We start from the raw sequence: 21,731 nt of genomic DNA on the forward strand, positions 1-21,731 counted from the left end.
AACCTAAAGTCATTTCTTTTCTAGTTCCATGGTTAATTATAAATGTAATTAAGTCTCTGGGCCTGATTATAAGCATATTTTAATTTATTAAAGATCCAAAGAATAATAGGTGAATAAACCAAGTACTTAAATAAGAAGGCGGGGGCGGGGGGGGGGAGAAATCACAATTAATGAATGTGTTAATAGTTCTCCCTGCCGGGAATGTTGCCTCCCCTGATCTTGACCTCTACCGTACATAAATACCCACATACTTCCTTCCAGGATGTCTTTTTTTAGGATGCCTTCCTTTTACTCCTGTCAACCTGGGAACTCTCGCTGTCATCCTCTCCACCCTCTGACCCATACATCTCTCCCCAGGGGAGTCCCAGGGCAGAAATCTAGCCTCTCTTTCCTCATCTTACATTCACATGCTGACACCCAGCTGCCCTGAGTTTCTTATATCCTGCCTCTCTTTCCTTGTAGCAAATAACAGCATTTTGTCTCCTCTTATTTCACCTGCCCACATCTTCCAGGCTTCTGTGTTTAGCAGTTTTTGCAGTAGCATTGAAGTTAGGGGTGAGAGCCAGCACCACCAGCTTGCAGCTCATTGAACACCCCATTCATGCGTGCAGAGATCAATGCTCAGGTGGCAGCTTGAGATCCAAAAAATTAAGACTTTCAGCTTCCAAGATAGCTGTCAAAAAGTTCACTTACTACAACTTAGGCCCTCTCTTTATGAAAAGCTCCCCAGTCTTCAGTCCATTTCTTTTATTGTGCACAATCATAAATTAAATATTGCTCAAGATGAGAGTGGACTTGAGACAATCACACTGACAAAATACTAAAAAGCTAATAACTTAATCATTGAACCAGGAGTCAGAAAACCTCTGAAAAACACCTAAATATCAATTGCAGCAAAGGAGCAACATGGGGCCATTTAACACAGGAACACTCACTCTGTATTAGCCTGTTCAAGCATCGATTCACAGAAGAGCATGACAGATACATGTGAAGATGTCCCTGAGTCTGCCCGAAAATGTGTGTTACGCTCAATACCAGTCTGGTTAAGTAAGAAATGAGGTAATGCATTTTAGAAATATTTCTGTCAAAATAAAGTTAAAAATTGGGTTGTATATAAAGGAGACAAGCCTTAGTTATTTGGAAGCCAATTATGTTAGAACCCCTCCTGCCTTCCCATTTCCCAAGGACGCCAGATAAAGGAGGCAATGTGGTATAGACCAGGTACTTTGCCACAGCCACTGCCACGTTGTTTGTGGTCTCTTCTATGTTGTTGTTTATTCATGGGGTTTTCCTTCCCTTTTCTTTGGTTTCAGATGCGAGTGTCTCTCTGGCTTATGTGGTTTCCCCGTGTGTGAGGTGGGATCCACCCCCCGCATAGTCTCTCGTGGCGATGGGACACCTGGAAAGTGCTGTGATGTCTTTGAATGTGTTAATGGTACGTGGGGTTTCTCTTGTTCTCAGAGAGTGTACATTTGTGCAAGAGGAGGAGGAGGAGGAGGGGAGGGTTCGCTTTAGCTGCTTCTGCCTTTTACAAAGCAGGGATTACCCTGAGGGACTTGCTGAAGGGCACTCAAAAAAGTTTGCTTAAGATCCACAGTGCAGTGTAAGGAAAGTTAGGTTAGGAACCATCATTCCACCCATCAGAAAGAGGATTCTGGAAATGTAATAGCAGATTGCATGTGGCTGTCATGCTCTGCTGTGTTGCAGAAGTTCTAAAACTTAGGGATTTTAGGAAAAGGATCCTGGAGCCTATGACAGTCCTCCTGCTGTCACTCAGTAACTGGTCCTGTGGCTGTCAGGAAGTGACCTGCCTAAAACTGCATTGGGCGTGCCACACCTGGGAACGGGAAAAACATTGCTCATCTTGTTTAGCATTTTCCTACTTAGAACATCTTTGCACCTGATCTTAGCCAAAAGGCTGAGAGGCAGTGGTGAGGATATCTTTGACCAATGGTTGGTCACTGATAGCAGCCTGCTTTAGACTTGACCCATGTGGCCCTGATAAAGGATTCCTGGGTCACGAGATTCCTCCCAACAGAACGTGCCTCTCCCTTTCACTTTATATGGGAGGGTTTGGTGTTTGGTGACTAGATGTTTATTGAGTTTAGATGCTAGAAGGAAGGAGAACCTACAGCATGCTTCTCCACCAGAATTTTCACCAACAAAAAATAATGGAACTCAAACAAGTTACATGTCAATAACCATACAGAGCGTTATTTAGTCAATACATGTATACTCAGGGAGATGGATTTGGATAAATACAACAAAATTACACATACAGAAATACTTCCTATAAGAATTCAGATGTGAGAAGGTTTCCCGCCCTCCTCCCAAGGCAAGAAAGGTTCTGTTACAGTTGAGTCCTATTTAATTGCATCCTGGGATTTTTAGGCCCATGGCCACGTGTTGTTTTTTATTGTTTATTTTTGCTTTGAAGAAACACTTGCAGTATGTCTTTATGGTTAAGAAAGAACACAGACTAGAACCAAATGACTTCAGTTTGAAAATTGGGCCCTCCACTCACTGGCTGTGTTAACTTTGAGGAAGCTTCTTTGTCTCCCTGGGCCTCAGTTTCCACATCTGTAAAATGGACTGAGTTAACAGTAAATTAAATAAGATATTATAGGTGAACCACCTGGAATTTTGCCTCAAATGCAAATAGTCTTTCGTATTCTATATGCAGACTTTCTGTTCACATCCAGAGGCACAGTTCTGAACATTGGGGATGGGGGATAGAGATGGTAAGGTTGAGCTTCCTGACTTACAGACCTTATAAATACAAGTGTACAGGAAAGGGGGATGAAAAAGTTCTGTGCACTTAAATCTCCTCTCGGTGCTTCTCCCCACCCCAGTCAGTATTTAGCCAGTAATAACATCCATTAAACACCAACAAATGGCCAAGCAGACCTTTTCTCTGGAACTGCTACAGTTTAATATATTATAGGTGAGAGTCTGTGAATTCTTAACTTGTACCACTGGAGACAGAAATAGTCACTGCTTGCCTGGGTTTCCAGCATCTCACATATACTTCATCCAGTACTAATCACTCAGAAAATACTTACACTCATGCCTGTCTCTTGCTCCAGAATGTGAACTACTGGAGGACAGGAGTCTGTCACATTCATCCTTGCGTCTGTGGATATCACCCTATTATGCGCCTCACAGAGGACATCTAGATTTTGTTGCATGAGCCAGTGAATGATCTAATTCATATGATCTTAGTTCCCTCAAGAGATATCTATTAAATGTTAGCCCATAGATGGGTTACTTTGTAGGAATCCACCATCTTTTACTGCCCTACACTTTATTCTGAAGTTATTTGTCCCCTGAAAATATCATCTCTAGTAGAAAAATTTGCTGGTGTTTCCTATAGGTGAGGAACCGGAGTGCCCTTCTTCTCTCCTTGATTCTTGGTTCTAGATACCCATGGGGCATGCCTTTCTTAACAGAACAGTGACTTTATGTCTTGCTCCAGTCTGATATGTCTCAAACTACTAATAGCCGCACATCCACCTTAGCAGCCTTGGGATCAACCTTCAGGGCCTGTCCTCGTTTATTGCCACTTATGATAGAACTCAGACTTCTGGAATAGGATTTACCATCTGTCATGAGAAGATATTGAATGGACAAAACATAGTCACTACATTTCTGGTGGTTGTTTCTTTCTTGCCACCACAAACTTTTTGAGTGATCTTTGCTTTCTTCCTAATCCTGCTGAAGCGTCTCTGTTGATACATCAGTCATTCACCTGTAGAGAAGACTAGAAACTAATACTGTGAAGATTCATAATCCTACAGAATATTGTTAAGAACATTCTGTCTCAAAGTCTACATTTTACTTCTTTTGACGTGTACATACATACTCATACACACACACATATATATTGATGTATGAGTATGTTTGTGTATACATATAAAAATATACTTACCACCTAGTGTCCTGGAAGAATCTCACTGCTATTATAAGGTCACCATTAGAAGATCTTATATATCAGAGGTTCATTATCATGACTTAAAAAAGCAGAGGTCTATTTTATATGTATAAAAACACTTGCTTATCCACAGAGGATTTGAGGAAACTTTACAGTGAGAACAGATTCAGTAACAAAGTGGTAAAATATTTATGAGAAAGGAGAATCATGGCCATAGAATTGTAAGTAAAAGTTGAAAGTGAAAAATCAAACAGAAAGCACCTACAGGTGTGCAGGCCATAAGTGCCTATGTGGTTGCTGGAGTTAAGTGTTAAATTAGGCCCCCAGTTTTCTGGCCATCGAAGTGAAAAAGGAGATAGAGTCAAATACACAATTCTTATTTTCAGAGAGAAAAAAGCCTGCTGGACAGGATGACTGTCTCTCTAATAGAGATTTTTCACATGGAAAGGAATGGGTTTCATCACATTGATGGTGAAGTTGATCATGTGCTTCATTGCGTTAACACCACAAATGCAGAAACGGGTTTCCTAGGGTTGTTCTGAATAAAAAGCAAAGGCAAAATATTAAAATGCAGCTCTGTTCCAAAAGGTCAGATTGACACAGCTAGACCCTAGGTGCCTGGAACATTGTTTCTCAATTTTGCTAACTTGCTAACATGGTGAGATAGATCCAAAGGCCCCAGTTCAGGAGACTGTGGGTGGAATGTTAACATGACTGACCCCACATGCAGAAATGGATTATGCACTGCAGCACTCCGTTCCTATGCTGCCATCCACATGGTCCATATGCTTAGGCTGTTTTTCTTTTTAAGATAAACTTTAAAGTGAAAACATACAATTTGAAAATACACAGAACTCGAGAACGTGTGAGTTTTGAAAACGCTAGCCCGATGAATACATGGAGAGAGAACATGCCTCATAAATACTACTTTTTTCTGTAGTTTGATTTTATTTTGTTTGGTGGATGGGTGGGAGAGTTGCAAACCAGTTCACAATAGTTTGTAACTGCATTCTCTGACAAGCACCAAAAGTAGAACTTACGAGGCATTGACCAAATAGGATCTCTGTTATTTAGAAACCAAAGGAACAGGTGGTGTGATTACATTCCTTTTATGTGAACTTAGAAGTCATCAAAATCATCACCTAGAAATATGACCTCCAAAGCAGTGTTGCAACAGCCCTCCACCTTCGTCAAGAACCCGTTGTATGTCTGCTCCGGCCCACAAACAGACGTTCCATCGGCAGTCAGCTGGACCCGGACAGTGGCCTCTACTTTTAGATGGATGCGTGCTCTCCATTTAACACAGTGCTCCCTGCTGTCTTACATATGGCCCACCTCTTGTTCCCGGAGGCATTTGGGTTTGAAATCCTAAGTATAGAATGTACAAGTGATTATTTGGTTTCTTAGATATGAACATTTGTCCAACATATATACACAAACATCTAGATAAAATAGAATATCTTGGTTGGAATGTCATAGCCAAAAGCTGACTCTGTCTATATGACCTACTTATAAAACGTTACCCAAGTAAGTAAATGAATTAGGCTATAGTATTGTTATTGGGTAGAAGCCAATTGAAACTACCAGAAATGTTTTTAGCCTTACAGCATTTAATACTGAGCCATCAGTTCTAACAGCATAATTGGCAGGGCCAGGTATATATTGAGGCTAGTCCCCACTCACAGCTCTAAACAAGTCATCAGTACAAAAGAGGAAGAGAACCCTCCCCTGTGGTGCCGGCAGTGGTGGGTGGATGGGGTGCAAATGAGAGCATTACTTGTATATGGCACAACTAGCAGAAAGCAATTTCAGGGAGTTTTTAAGTAAGTTCAGCAAAAGGGGATCTGAATACAACTTAGCCTGTTTTGTGCCATTTGAAATATTTATATTTTGGAGTGCTGTCCCTGCAGCACTCTGCTTCTCACGGCAGTATTAAAATGCAGCACTAACAATGAGGAGCCTGCATGAAGGTCATGCTTTCCACCCAGTAATTAGTTCCTGTTTTATTCAGACATATACAGAAGCCTAATAAAAACTGGAAGTATGTTGGCCTGACAGAATTTTCTCTAAGATATAGCATATGAAATCGTCATTTAAAGGGGAGTTGTACCCAGCATCAGCATGTAAAATTTTGGCCCAGAAAATTCAGACCCACAGCCTGTTAACTAAAAACAAAACAAAACAAAACAAAACAATACTGGTACAAAAAACATGGATGAAGAACCCACTGTCTATATAGCAATTATGCTCAGTAATGTTTGTAAGGACGTAATGTCTTCTGCTGATACAATAATGGAGATACTCTGGCACTTTGAGAGAAATACTCCACTCAGTATGTTTTTATTGAGCACCCCACCTGCTTCTGGGGCCTATTAAGCTAATTTTGTTAAAGAGTGATAGAAATTTTTGTGATCTTTTATAAGGGTTGTTCTCTTTCCCTTATCCTGAAATAGGATATGCTTGGTGTCTTCCAGCACACACACACACTTCCCCTTCTCCCTGTGGAATAAGCCAGTTGAAACTAGCAAAAATATTTTTAGTCTCATAATATTTAATACCAAGCCATTAATTGTAAGAGTATAGTTAGCAAGACCAGTTATTTATTGAGGCTAGTCCACAATTCACAGCTTTAAGAACATGTCATCGGTATAATTAATAAGGGGAAAACTTAAGATTTAAAAATACACAGAACCCAAGAACTTGAAAACACTAAACTGGATGAGTAGATGGAGAGAACTCTAGCTATCGTTGCTGCAGATAGTCATTCCTCTGAGGGATCAGAATTAAATCAGTTGAAAACCTTCTGCAAAGGATTCACTCACCATTCCAGAGGCCATTTAGAACACAGGTGATTAATGGGAAGATGTCAAAATATTAACATGAACAGGAGTTTGGAAGAAGTTGGTTCCAACCCTCATGAATGACTTTGAGGAGTTGAAGACCTCAGTGGAGGAAGTAAGTGCAGATGTGGTAGAAGTAGCAAGAGAACTAGAATGAAATGTGGAACCTGCAGAATGTGACTGAATTGCTGCAATCTCGTGATAAACCGTGAAGGGATGAGGAGTTGCTGCTTATGGATGAGCAAAGAAAATAGTTTCTTGAGATAAATCTGCTCCTGGTGAGGATGTTGTGACAACATCCTCACCAGATGAAATGACAGCCAAGGATTTAGACTATTTCATACACTCAGTTGAAAAAGCAATGACAGGGTTTTAGAGGATTGACTCCAGTTTTGAAACAAGTTCTGCTGTAAGTAAAATGCTATCAAACAGCATCACATGCTACAAAGAAATCTTTCATGAAAGGAAGAGTTAGTCAATGTGGGAAACTTCTTTGTTGTGTTAAAGAAATTGCCACAGCCACCCCAGCCTTCAACGACCACCATCCTGATCGGTCAGCAGCCATCAACATCAAGGCAATACCCTCCACCAGCAGAGAGATGACTGTTCTCTGAAGGCTCAGATGATCTTTAACAGTTTTTAGCAATAAAGTATTAAATTAAGAAATGTACATTGTTTTTTAGACATAATGCTATTGTATACTTAATAGACTGTAGCAGGGGTGTCCAGTCTTTCGGCTTCCCTGGGCCACATTGGAAGAAGAATAATTGTCTTGGGCCACATGTAAAATACACTAACACTAATGATAGCTGATTAGCTTTAAAAAATCGCAAAACAAACAAAAAAAACAAATCTTACAATGTTTATTAAGAAAGTTTACAAATTTGTGTTGTACTGTATTAAAAGCCATCCTAGGCCTCATGTGCCCCACAGGCTGTGGGTTAGACAGGCTTGGACTACAGTATAGTGTAAACATAACTTTTAAATGCCTTGAGAAACCAAAAAGTTTGTGTGACTTGCTTCGTTGGGCTCATCTGAACCCACAATATCTTTGAGGTATGTCTGTCACCATCCACCAATCAGTGTAGTTTGGTAGGTAGTAGCTTTTACTAATAGTCTATAATATTCTCTTTTAGGAGTTCTGAATATGTTCAAGAAGGAAGGGAAGATTCCAGAACTTAGAAACATAAAGTTTAATTTTGCAGACACCAAACACATACAAAAATCATTAAAAAGGCACTCTGTACTTCATATTGAAAAGTACAAATTACACAGTAAATTATTTCTTCATAATACTTTTCTCTTCCACATCCACTTAAATCATCCTTTCGTGGAGATTGTGGAAATATCCACATTGTTCTGAGATTCACATCTATCCCTGATAGGTGAAGAAGTAATTGGTCATTGGTCCTCAAAAACCATGGGTAGCCTTTTTATCATATACTTTTCTGAAGAGCCTCTATAAATCTCTCTGAACATCAAACAGATTTCATTGTGTTGTGTGATTTTTTTTCACCCTTAAAGATTGATTGTGTTTTCCAGGTTGTGTTTTTTGGGATTCTCCATTTTTCTCACTTCCAGTTCCTTGATCCCTGTGCCTTTGCTAGTGAAACCTAAGTGCCATGGTTTTCTCATCAGTCCCGTCCCCTCCCACTTAAGCTTCTGCACACCCTACCATAAAAACAAGTCCACCTGGAGCAGCTTTATTCAGAACCAGAATGTGCCCTCCTCATTTCCTCAGATCATGCACCAAGGTTTGTGGCTTCACCCAGATGGTAGCTGTGATCAGTTCAACCAAATAACTAACGTTGATTGGTTTACTAAATTTGTTTTTAGTTTCCATGGATGTTCATTTTGTTAGAGTACAATATTTTGCCTTGCTCACAGCCTGCAAATTCAATGTATAAAAATTATCCATTTTCTATGCTGCTTGGAACTTAACAGTCTAGCTGCCCAGTTCCTTTCAATCCCAACTCAGATTAGTATGTTAGCTAAAAGTGTATAGAAGAATTCTGAGCTATAGTAAGATGATTCTTTTTTAACATTAATTTTCTGAAAAAATACTATATCCATGCAGCACTACAGAAAGAGTAAACATTCACATTTACTGTGTGTGCACGCATAAAATCACTGTCTCATACTACTCGTCACCATGTCACCTCATCTCTTTAAGTTTCATTTTCGTTATCAGAATAACTGATATTAATACTTGCTCTGTCTTCCCAGCGGTGATGTTATAACATAAATGGTAATTGTCCTCAGGTACAATGCAAATGTAAATATCCTCAAAATGCAGTGAAAGTGTTTTAAACATGCAAGGTGACATATTAAATGATTTAGAGGCAGACAGAAGAGCCCATGAAAGATGGAGATATCATCATCAAGCTTTCACCAGCAGAATGAGCAGGACTCATTGCCTCGGGAGAACTTTCTTCAGCTTAGGAGTACTTTTTTTAAAAAATAGCTTTAGGAGACACATGCCATGTAATTTACCAACTTAAGTTGTGCAATTCTGTTGTTTTCAGCATATGCTGAGAGTCATGCAGTCATCAACACAATCCACTTTAGAACCTTTTCGTCAGGCCGCCAGAAAACTCCTGAACTGATTGCATTCACTCCCCATTTTTCTCCAAAGCTCTCAGATCTAGGCAGCTACTAATATACTTTCTATCTCTATAAATGCACCTATGATAGGTGTTTCATATAAGTAGTGTTATATTAATACATTGCCCTCTGTGACTGGCTTCTTTCACTTAGCATAATATTTTCAGGTGTCAGTCATGTTATATTGCATATCAGAACTTCATTTCTTTTTATGGCCACGTAATATTTAATTGTATAGATGTACTACTTTTCGTTTATATATCAGTTAATGGATATTTAAGTTCTTTTTTTGGCCCTTGGGCTGCTATGAACATTTGTTTATAGTACTTTTATGTGAGTATATATTTTCATTTCTCCTGGGTATATACCTGGGAGTAGAGTCACTTGATCATATGGTAACTCTAATCAAGGAACTCCCAAACTATTTTCCAAAGCAGCTGTGCTTTTACATCCTCACTAGAAATCTATGAGAATTGCAATTTCTACACATCCTCATCAGTGCTTGTTACCATTTTTTAATTATATCCATCCTAGTGGGTGTGAAATGGTGTTCATTGCAGCTTAGATTTGAATTCCTCTAATGACTGATGATTTGAGCATCTTTTCATGTGTTTATTGGCCATTTGTATGTCTTTTTTGGAGAAGTGTCTGTTGAAAGGTTTGTCCATTTTGATTAGGTTATTTTTATTGTTTAATTATGGGAGTTCTCAGTACAAGTGTATTAAATTAGATATATGATTGCAAATACTTTCTCCCAATCTGTAGGTTGTCTTTTTACCTTTCTTGATGGTGTCCTTTTAAGCCCCAAAATTGATGAAGTCGAATTTATCTATTTTATTCTTTTGTTGCTTATGCTTTGGATGTCACATCTAAGAAAACACTCCCTAATCAGAGGACACAATGATTGACTTACGCTTTCTTCTAGAGCACTGTAGTTTTAGCTGTTATATTTAGGTCATAACTCTGATTCATTTTGTGTTAATTTTTGTATGTGGTGTGAGACATAGGGTTTTCTTCTTTATTCTTTTGCATGTGGTTATCCAGTTGTCCCAAAAGACTTTCAACCTCAGGCCTGGCGGTGGCTCACGCCTGTAACTCCAGCACTTTGGGAGGCTGAGGCAAATGGATCACTTGAGGTCAGGAGTTCAAGACCAGCCTGGCCAACATGGTGAAACCCCATCTCTACTAAAAATATAAAAATTATCTGGGCGTGACAGCACACACCTTAGTCCCAAATACTTGGGAGGCTGAGGCAAGTATCCAAGATATTTGGGAGGCTGAGACTTCCTGGGTTCAACCTTTACTTGAACCCAGGAAGTAAAGGTTGCAGCGGGTCAAGATCACGCCACTGCACTCAAGCCTGGGTGACAGAGTGAAACTCCATCTCAGCAACAACAAAAAAGTTGAGTCTTGTCCGTCTTGTCAAAAATCAGTACATGTGATGGTTTATTTCTGAACTCTCAATTTCACTGAACTATTTACCTGTACCTGTGGCAGTACCACATAGTCTTGATTACTGTAGCATTATATTATGTTTTGAAATCAGGAAATAAGAGTTCTCTAACTTTGTTCTCCTTTTAAGGTTATTTTGGCAATTCTGGGTCCCTTGCATTTTCATACGAATTTTAGGATCAGCTTACCAATTTCTACAAAAGAGCCAGCTAGGATTTGGATAGAGATTGCATTAAACATGTAGATCAATTTGGGGAATATTTCCATTTTAACAGTGTTGTCTTTCAGTCCATGAACACAGGATGTCTTTATATTTATTTAGACTTTTTAAATTTTTTGAAAATGTTTTGTTATTTTCAAAATACAAGTTTGCACTTACTTTATAAATTGATTCCTAAGTATTGTATACTTTTTGATGCTATTATGATTGGGGTTGTTTCCTTCATTTTCTGATCGTTCATTGCTAGTGTATAGAAACACAATTTGGGGAGCTGCAGTTGTACCCTGCAACCGTGTTGCACTTGTTTATACATTCTGATAGTTTTTAGTGGCTCCCATAGAACTTTTATATATAAGATCCTGTCATCTGTAATTAGAGATAGTTTTGCTTCTTCCTTTCCAATCTGGCTTTTTATTTATTGATTTTTCCTAATTGCTCTGGCTAGAATTTTCATTGCTATGTAGAATTGAAGTGGTGAGAGCACACCTCATTGTCTGGTTCCTGATCTTAGGGGGAAAGCACCTCGACTTCCGTCATTAAGTAAGAGGTTAGCTGTAGGATTTTTGTAGATGCCATTTATCAAGTTGAGGAAATTCTGTGTTCTATTGCTAGTTGTTTGAGCATTTTTATCATGAGAGAATATTAGATGCTGTCAGGTGCCAAAACCTGTCTCTGTTGAATGATTATGTTGTATTTGTTCCTTATTCTGTGACATGTCATATTAAATTAATTGATATTCTTGGATGTTAAACCAACCTTGGATCCTTGGAATAAGTCTCACTTGGTCATGGTGTATAATGTTGTTTATACATTGCTGGATATGGTCTGCTAGTAATTTTTTTTTTTTAAGATTTTTGTGTCTACATTTATAAGATACTAATCTGTAGTTGTGTTTTTTTGGTGGTGTCTTGGTGGGAATCTTTTTAAATCAACTAAAATTAAAGAATGAATGTAGGGAGAGTGTTTCAAGGCAGAGAAAAATCTAAAAATCACTGATACCATGATGAAAGTGCTAAATATGGGACTATGAGTCCTTAGCAGAACATAACCCTGAAGCGCAGTGGAAAAAGCACAGGGTTTTGGTTGAAGAGCTACTGTTTTTGATTCTGTTGTTTGCTGTGTGACTTTGAGTAAATTACCAAAGATTTCCTCCAGGATAACAATACCTATGTCAGACCTTTGTTATGGGGATTAAGTGAGAGTATTTTGTTAAAGGCCAAACACTATTAAAATTGTAGGTGTTAATACCATATATAGAGAAGAAGAATTTAAGAGAGCACTGGAGGAACAGAACATCACTACTTCCAGAAAGGCCTTAATAAAATTTTTGAGGCAGAACAAAACCTAATGTGGAGGCAGGATCATTCATTTGAGGTAGACAATGATTTAACCAAATAGAATCACTTTAAAGCACATACCAGGTATGTGAGTTTCATGGTCATAAAGTTTAGCTTTGTCTGGGATGGAAGGAAGTCAGTGTAGATTTTACTAGGGGGAATTTCTATTCCTTGGTGTAAACTGGATAACAATGTGTTTTGTTTATTTTATTTTGTTTTGCTTTGCTTTGTTTCTGTTACATAAACTTATATTGAGTTTAGTAAATTTCCACCATATTATAACCTCCTGCTATTAGAAATTTTCTAGAGGCTGTTTGAAAAACATCAAAGGACAGAACTTAAAAATGACTACAAATGTGCATTGTTTAACTCTTTTCAGATACAAAGCCAGCCTGCGTATTTAACAACGTGGAATATTATGATGGAGACATGTTTCGAATGGACAACTGTCGGTTCTGTCGATGCCAAGGGGGCGTTGCCATCTGCTTCACTGCCCAGTGTGGTGAGATAAACTGCGAGAGATACTACGTGCCTGAAGGAGAATGCTGCCCAGTGTGTGAAGGTAAGAAAAGGTGCCAGTTACAGATTACAGGAATAGACATGCTATAGAGTTTTTAAATCAAAATTGTCCTAATTCAGTCTCATCCAAAAGTAAAGGAATATTGAAGTTCCTTGGTTGGCTGTTTTTAGGACATTGTGGTCTGTCTTTTAGCATGTTCATCCCAGGTAGGGTGTATGGAAATACTTCCCTGAGGGAGGCTATGCCTGGGTGTAGACGATGGGTCATCTCTTTCCATAGGCAAAGTGAGATTTCCCGGAGTGTTTTCCATTCCTTCCCTGCAGTTCCAGCAATTCCTCAAGTCCTGGGACAAAGCTTTGTCTTCACCCTCGCATTAGAGCTCACCACCTGCTCACCTCAGATTGCTCAGTTAGGATAGTGCATGCCTCGCCCTGACAGTCTCAGCCCGCCAGCCCAGAGGGGAGCTAACCCTGCCTCTGTCGCAATACCCATGCCCCTCCAGGGAGATCAGGGACCTGCTGCCGCTTCTCTGAAAATATGTAGTTGTTCATATGGGGTCTTGGTATCAGGTGTTGGTGACACCAGCTCGAGGCCAAGCCAGGTGTCAGGTGTGACTCTCAGGAATCTGCTTTCTCTGGATTCCCCTCTTCTCTCTGAGAAGTAATATGTTCATGTTCTTCCAACAGGCTGTATCTTCCCATCACTGATGTTCACAAATGATAAGCATTTCAGAATAATAGCTCTGAATATCACTCGCTGCAGCCCATACATCGTTCAGAAAAGTCACTTGCCTGGGTTTACAATGCAGCCAGGAACAATAACCCCATACCTGACTGTGTCTGTAGTGTTCTTCTGATAACACAACACTGTTTCCCCAGAAAGGAAGGTCATGTGAGCCTTTCTGTCCTAACCAGGTCCCAGATCTTCAATCTAAAGTCTCTTGTGTTAGTCTTATGCCTGATCTCTGAACACAAAGTGGGAGGGCACAATGTCATGCCACCTTCCATCCTTTTTCATTTTCCTATAATTTTCTCCTTTTGATGTTTAAGCTGTATTTGCAGCACAGTATTGAAGATCTGAAATGTTTAAGATACAAAAATTACAGTCCTAACGTAATTCACCAACAGTGAGTCCTTTTCCCTATTAGAGTTTATTTTAACCAACGTAGGAGAAAAGTCGTTTATTTTTTAGGTGATGTTCACAATTAAAAATAATTACATCAAATCTTTAACCTTCCTAATTGATTTGTTCCCTCCCTGTCCTCAGTCTGTAATAGTGTCTTAAACGGTGCAGCAGTTGATGCTGTAAAAATGTACATACAAACCTCTGTGTAGTCATCATAATGAGTTGTCTGGGCATGGATCCGGTTATGTCTCACTTCCTGGAATTCAGATCCAGGCTCAAAGTAGAAAAAAATGTGTATTCTAATACTTCTTACTCAGGAATTTAAAAAATCTTATCTTGCTCAGGTCCATGGGCCGCCTCCCTCTCTGGCAGGCTGCCTTCCTAACGCTGTGATGGCATTATTTTAAATGTTGACCTTCTAACTAACTTCATTATAATACCCTACTACGTCCTTAGAATAAAGATGACCAAACTCTAAACTGCCTGGATTCCCCTCCCAGCACAGCAGTACTTGTTTGTTGAAGCCAGTTATTTATGTATTTCTGAGAAAATCGAGTAATTTATCTAGTTGCTTTCAATATAGGGATACGTGGGGGTTTTGCATGCAGTATTTATATCCTTGTCAATGACCTCAGAAACTTTTTTCTTTACAGTAGCATTGGCACTTCTGTCTCCCACCTGGGACTGCAGCTTAGCTTCCCAGCTTATGGGAGTAAAAATGGCTTAAGTTCACAGCCCTCCTCCAAGGAACAGTGACCCATGGTATATCTAGACCAGCCTTATCTTGAACAAGGCCACAGCAAGAGCCCCATTGCCCACATGGTCCTGCAGGCACGTGAGATACAGTTCTAGAAATAGTAACGTCACTCTGAGTTAGACAGGGCATTGATGTTTCTACTTTACCTATAGGGAAATTGAGGTTTGATAAACATTTGTGTCTTCAACTCTGAAGACATTGTGAGAGCCTAAAATTGATTCATGTTTTCTAATTACCAACCCACAGCTCTAGCCACAAAGCTTTCCAACTTTACTGAGTGATAACACCTGCACTTTGGTTTTTAGACCACAGGTCCTCTTCTCTGACTGCTATGTCAGGATGAGTAGAGCTAAATGCAGTGTGACAGCTGCTTTTGCATGCACCCCCAGAGACTCCTCATGCAACCCTGAGCTTCTGTTGATCACAGTTGGAATAGAACTGCTGACGACTAGAACCCAGAGAAAAAAATGTCTCTGGGTGCAGGCAGAAGAGATGAGATTTAAAATATGTTCAGTCTAACGCTGAACTCATGTTCTCATTTAGATCCAGTGTATCCTTTTAATAATCCTGCTGGCTGCTATGCCAATGGCCTGATCCTCGCCCATGGAGACCGGTGGCGGGAAGACGACTGCACGTTCTGCCAGTGCGTCAACGGTGAACGCCACTGCGTTGCGACAGTCTGCGGACAGACCTGCACAAACCCTGTGAAAGTGCCTGGGGAGTGTTGCCCTGTGTGCGAAGGTAAACCTTGTAGATGCTAATGAGTCCCTGGCGAATGTCTTGTGTTGAAGAAGCTTCTACCAGTATGTTCTGTTTGTTTATTTCCTCGGGCATAATGTCTGCTTCGTGCTGTTACCAGTTGCCGACAGATTTATCAAACAGCTCAAACTAATCATTTGAGGGAAATGTTGTACATGTAAAATGAGAATAGTGTGGTCATTATTTTGCCATTGCAAATATGCGTATCTGAATACAGTATAAGAATACATATGTTTTAATTAAGTTCACTTCAAGGCTAATTAACACCCAAAGGTCAGCCTAACAAAATGAAATTGAAAATGAGACTGATGAGTCAAGCTTAGCATGTTTGACTTGTGATGCGTCCATAAGCCCAAGGGTCCTGGCAACTAGACGAAAAGACTGGAACCATCGAAGGCAATTTGCACTGCCTGGTGCCATCACCGAATATGCGTTCTACTTCTGATATCCCAATGGCTGTGGCTTTGCAGTTCCTCTAGTGCTGTTACTTATGTCACAGTTACCTGCATTTGCCACCTCTCTTCTTGTTCAGTGGAAGGAAGCCTGAGTCATCCTGGACTAGTTTTTCTGTCCCAACTCCTATTCAGGCCATTGGCATAGGAGCCAGCTCATTTCCTCCATCCTGGGAAGATTCCTTGCTACTTAACTCATCTTCAGTCTTTAATCTTGTGTCTGTGTCTGTTACTGCAGACAAGGGTTTGAACATTTATACAGACATTTCTAATCCAGGGTATCCAGCATTAAAAAGTACATTTGCATAGTAAAATGAACTAATGTGGGTCAAAAATCAATCCATGTTGAAGATGTATCTTTCTAGAATTTCTAAGAACAGATATTGAAAAATGGACTGCTCTTTCCAGAAAGTCAGTTAAATAGACTAAGTCTTTTAAGTACGAAGAAGTCTTTTGCTTACACCAAAATGTTAATAAACTCAGACTCTAGTGTTTGCCTGGCTAGCTTCATCAGCCTCTGAGGGGCTAGACTTATTAAAGACCTTAAAAATCATATAAAAGTTTAAGCTTGAGGACTCCAGTTCTATTGACATCACCGATTCCCTCGTCATAACTGTACTCAGAGAGCAGCTCCCACACTCCAAAACTTTATAGCTTCCAGATAACCAATTTTGTGGGAGTCATCCACCCCTTCATGTATATATACTCCTCCCATCCCCTAAAGACAGCATTTCAGTGCTGAAAAAAAAGAGCATGTAGAATTACGTATAATGGTTGTATAGTTGGCTTTACGGGAAAGGATGCCTTGCTGAAGCAGATTAAGATAAGAATATCTGTCCCTAAGAATTAGGAACAATCTGTTGTCAACTTGAAATATTTAATTACAGATATTTTGGACACACTGTAAGGAAAATGAAAAGCATAAATTCATAATCCAGTAAACATTAGCCTTTTAACCTCATGGATTTTGTGTCATAAATTCAAAATAAAACTTTAAAAACTTGTTAAAGAAGAAAAGAGCCTTTCCTTTGGAAGTAAATGAAAGGAAGGCAGATCCTTTTGTGCCCACCTTTTGCATTCATCAGCATATCCATCATGATGAGTGGAGAAGGCAGGCAGTTGGTGACAGGTAAATATATATATATAACTCATTTATTACCATTTTTTTAGCACACATTGATGTTTGAGTAAGGAGTGAATCTTAGTATAGTCACTTAGAATTTGGTCTCTGCCACATCTGCAGAGTTGTAATCTAATCATCTGCTGTTTAAGAAAAAAGTTACAGTTTTGGTGAGCCATTAAATTGAAAAATTAATTGAGAACCTCCTGGAATTCAGATACAGCATTGGACACAAAGCTAAATAAGAGATAACCTTTAACTTTGAAGAACCTATTTAGGCTGAGTTTTAAATTAAACCAGGAGAAAGGGAATGTCCCCATTGAGGTATCGTGGGGTAAGTGCATCACATTTGCACTCAGTTTCATTTAACCTTCACAGCCACACTGCTGAAGACTTTATTACCCATTTTTGGACATGAAGACATTCAGGTTTAAAGCGATTTAGATCATTTCCCTCAAGTGTAGTTGCCATGTGTGGCTGAGTGAGGATCAACTGAAGCCTGTCAGATTCGGCTCCGTTTGTGCTTGCTTCCCCTGCCCCACAGGGCGTCCCATCCTACTCATGCCCTGCTTCTGGTGCCCTCACCCATCTCTACTCACCTCTGGCTTTTGGCTCCATTGGGGAGTGATGGTAGTCAGCAGGGGCAAGGGAGGAAGTCGTTTGCACTTTGAAAACTGCTCCAGGTATTTTGGATGTGATTGGCCACCTACGGTCTCCCCACAGTTTGAAGACCTCAGGGGGAAGATGCCTTTGAGATGCATCCCTAGGTCCCGGCAGCCCCTTCCACCTCGACAGAGCTCATCATCCTTATCATTTCAGCTGTAAAGTTTTGCTGGTCTTTTTTCCTCTGTGTCTCTTTCATACTCTGGCATGTATCTCTCATCAAAACTTTCGGAAGATTCCATTTTCTGGTTCTCAGAGAAATAATTTATCTTGTTTTTTTTGTTTCTGTTTTTAACTTAGTTGAGTAGTGAGTTTCATATGAATGTATTTACTCTCTGATAACGTTTTCATTTTAGGATGTATTAATAATAGGAACAGATTATTTTAGTATAGGATTAAAATACTGCACAGCTTATGATAATGATACTAAAGGGTTATTTATGGCTACCAATAATGAACTTAAAAAATAACACAAGGTGAATGGATGTTATTGCTTAGCTTATAGGGTCCAAGAAACTCTCTGGAATCATTTGAAGGTATTTTTCTCAGCAGTCATTCAATAGCATACTTAAATATAATTTTAAATGATTTCAGAGTAGCAAAAGGATTGTATGAAATAAGAAAAAGTGCAGGGTGTTAAAGTGCAATAAATAAGCAATCACCCAGAATTAGTTAGAGGAAAACCAGAAACACTGGTATTTACCTAGTTTATACACAAAATAAATTCCTCTGTGCACAGTTGCATAACCAGTGTTGGCCCTTACCCTGTTCGCTACAGTTTCTAGGTACATAGTCAGAGTATGAAATTAGATGAAAGGACCCCCCACAAGGATTGTGGTTTTAGATTCTAAGTAAACTAACAGCATCACCAAATATGGCGTGTTAGGACCTCCAGGGAGGAAGAACCTTATTGCGGCTGTTGTTATTGGAGACACATACCTTCCAAATGACAAGATAATGTGCTTGGTTACTCCTGGAGGACTAGGGTCATGAAGCTGGGGGCCCTTAAAGACTAGGTTGTTACTTGACAGCCAACTTGATTCACAAGTACCTAAGTGCTTTTTAAATTGGCACTTAAGTACTCTCATGATGAATTCTTAGCAAGTTATTGTCAACACCCAATTCAGGTACACAGATAAGCCTTTCCAGTCTGTAACGGATTATATTCTCACATTTTGCTTTGCTGGCTTTTCTCTACATCTCTTGTTTATCGATCTCATTACTTTCATTTCCTGACCCTTGTAAAGAGCTAGGGTGGAAATGTGTGGAATAGCATATAAAGTTTTCAGTTGAAGGGAGTACAGAGAAGACATAACCTTAATCTCCTTAAAAACTAAAAATAAAAAAGAGATGGGACAGCAGAATTAGGTCTTCATCTGCATCTGGCACCATTGGGCCACTCTTATTTGTAACCATTAATGACAGTGGCTAACATTTCATAACACTTGCTATGTGTCACATTTAAGTGCTTTAAGAGGAGCAACTAATTGGAGATCCTTACAGCATCTCTTCTGTATGGTACTCTCATCCCAATTTACCATCAGAGAACACCAAGTTCTGAGACCATGTAACTTGCCCAGGGTCTTACAGCTCATAACTGACAGCACAGTGTGTCCCCAGGACCCAGACCCTGGACCCCGAATGGACACTGCCTCTGTGCTGCAATGCACTACAACCCTAAAAGAGGCTCCATCCCCCTGTAAAGAAGGAATTTGGCATATTCTTTTGAATCCCTAAAACAACATCCAATATGTAAGTAAATGCTCAGAATTTTTATTATAAGTGAAAAATAAGTGAGGCAGAAAGACTGGAGCAGGAAGTCCCAACCAGACCCTTCTTGGAGATCTTCTTTGTAGTTGAGTGAGGGAGCAGATCCTGATATAGAGTTAACTTAACCAGACCTTCAAAAGCCGATGGCCATTGGGACCCCCGATCTACCAGTTGCAGGAAGAATAATGTTAGGGTGCTTATCATTGAAAACACATCTTGAGAACCTAATTAAGAGTGTTGTGGAAGTGTGTGACATGAGGTGGGCCCACGGGTCTACAGGCCAGTCGGACTAGTCTCCTGCATTGACAGCTCACCCTTCTGATGGGCACTCAGATCTGGGCTACATACCAGTGACAGCCTCCCTTCCAAGACTGATGTGTACTCTGTGGTGTGTTCTGTCCCAGTTCAGCCCGAAAGTCCAGAATCACAGAGTTTGAGTGGGGCTTCCCCAGACCCTCCAAGGCTAATGCTCACTGCCACATTAATGTACTGTTTTTAAGACACCTTGTGCATGGTGTAGGTGCCACTGCATTTCAGTTACTTAAACGGACAATAATTTTTTTTACATCATCATAGGTATTGAGAATAATTTGCTAATTTTTTTCACCAATAATACCAAGTATAAATGCTGCCAAAGCTGATTCTTAATGTCAGAGAGATTCTGAGGACAGGTTGCCGTTTCCATTAGAAATCTATTTTGTAACTGAAGGTGAGATAAGGTATCGGGGAGGGAAGCGTTGGCTACGTGACATCTATAACATGCGCATGATTACTCAATAAGAAAAATTCAAGAGATGTGGACAGATGTGTGGCCAGCTTAGCTGTGATACCTGATGCAAGAGATTAGAGCTGCATGAGGACTTTGAAGTCTTGATGTCAGACCTGATCTGCCCTCTCATCGTGGGCTGCGTCTGGACCCTGCCCAGGTGGCCACTGTGACCTGAGTGTTCTTCAGGCCTTTTTACGTGCACCTTCTCCTGCAGGGAGGAGCTGATGATTTTGAGGACCTCAGGGATTTTGAAGCCAACACCAGAGTATCACTTTTCAAGAACTAGGAACAACGTAGGTAACATTTTAAAAGGTAGCATTCAGAATTATACTCAGGTTGCCAGTAAATAAATTCCATCCTTGTGGTTGGGCAAATGAGTAGTTTCCTTTCTACTATTTTTGTCTCCAAAAACAAAGCAAAATCCATGCTCTATCTCAGACAGGAAGTCAAAGAGTTATTTGTTGATTGTTAAAGCTGGATGAGAGGTATAAAGAGTCCATCATATTATTCAGTATTTTTTAAGTTTTCTGTATAATAAAAAGTTAAAACTGTTATTTGTAGACATATTATCAGATATTCAGCTGAGTTTCAGGCCTAATAATTCTGCTAACCTGGCCTTAATGAACTCTTGAAGAAGAGAATAGAGGAATAAGAGATTGTCTGTGCATGGATGCTTTCTAACTCTGGGTTTAGGATGGAATGTGGTTGAACCAAAAAATCAACTGTCTTTTTTCCTGCCACATGGCTTTCTTGGATCTCATACTTAGGGAATCCTGGGTCCTACTTGGGATGGTGTTGAAGATTGGGTGTCAGGCATGTCTTGACCTTTGTGGATTTAGTAAGCCACTTCAGTCTCAGTTCACCCACTATTGCAAGCTGCGCTCCTCTAAAAGGCTGGAATTCTGTGAGCTATCAAATATACTGTTGTCATCTTCATCAATCCCAAATTTATAGAAGCACTATATTCTTTCCCTGAAGGCTGATGATATAGCTTAAATCAAGCTGCCCTTCTAATGAGATTTCCACTGGGCTGCCAGAAAGGTCTGTACCAGGCACATATCTGGGTGGGAATTCTTTGAAACAAGAAAAAATGTTTCCAGCCCTGCCCATAATGCTTCCTCACTGAACAGTATCTCAAATGATTAAGCTACTGCTTTTGTGGCAAGGAGTCAAACATAGTTTGGCTGACCCCAAGAGGCAGTGAAGTCAAAGATGCCATAGGGTCACATGTTATTAACATTCTGGTACATAACAGGGATCAAAACTCAGTTTATGGGTGGTATTGCTTCAGCGCCATATACTATGCTATTATTAGTAAGCCAAGAATAATAAAATATTCGTAATAGCCTAAAGACTGTTAGGCATGTGTTTTATCCTTTAACTCTAAACGTCCTGGAAACTAGTTCCATAAA

At 39.8% G+C, this 21,731-nt stretch overlaps 1 protein-coding gene across 1 annotated transcript in view; it reads left to right on the forward strand.

The window, feature by feature from the left end:
- Positions 1-21,731, forward strand: part of CRIM1 (cysteine rich transmembrane BMP regulator 1) — a 193,560-nt gene that overhangs the window by 112,571 nt on the left and 59,258 nt on the right. Inside the window, exons 5-7 of the mRNA XM_012475341.3 lie at positions 1,314-1,435; positions 12,764-12,946; positions 15,330-15,527. Of these exons, the coding sequence (XP_012330764.2) occupies positions 1,314-1,435; positions 12,764-12,946; positions 15,330-15,527 (503 nt within the window). The remainder of the gene's footprint in view (positions 1-1,313; positions 1,436-12,763; positions 12,947-15,329; positions 15,528-21,731) is intronic.

Source organism: Aotus nancymaae, unplaced genomic scaffold (assembly GCF_030222135.1).
Source record: "Aotus nancymaae isolate 86718 unplaced genomic scaffold, 86718_ANA_hifiasm-v0.15.2.pri h1tg000057l, whole genome shotgun sequence".
NCBI lineage: Eukaryota > Metazoa > Chordata > Mammalia > Primates > Aotidae > Aotus > Aotus nancymaae.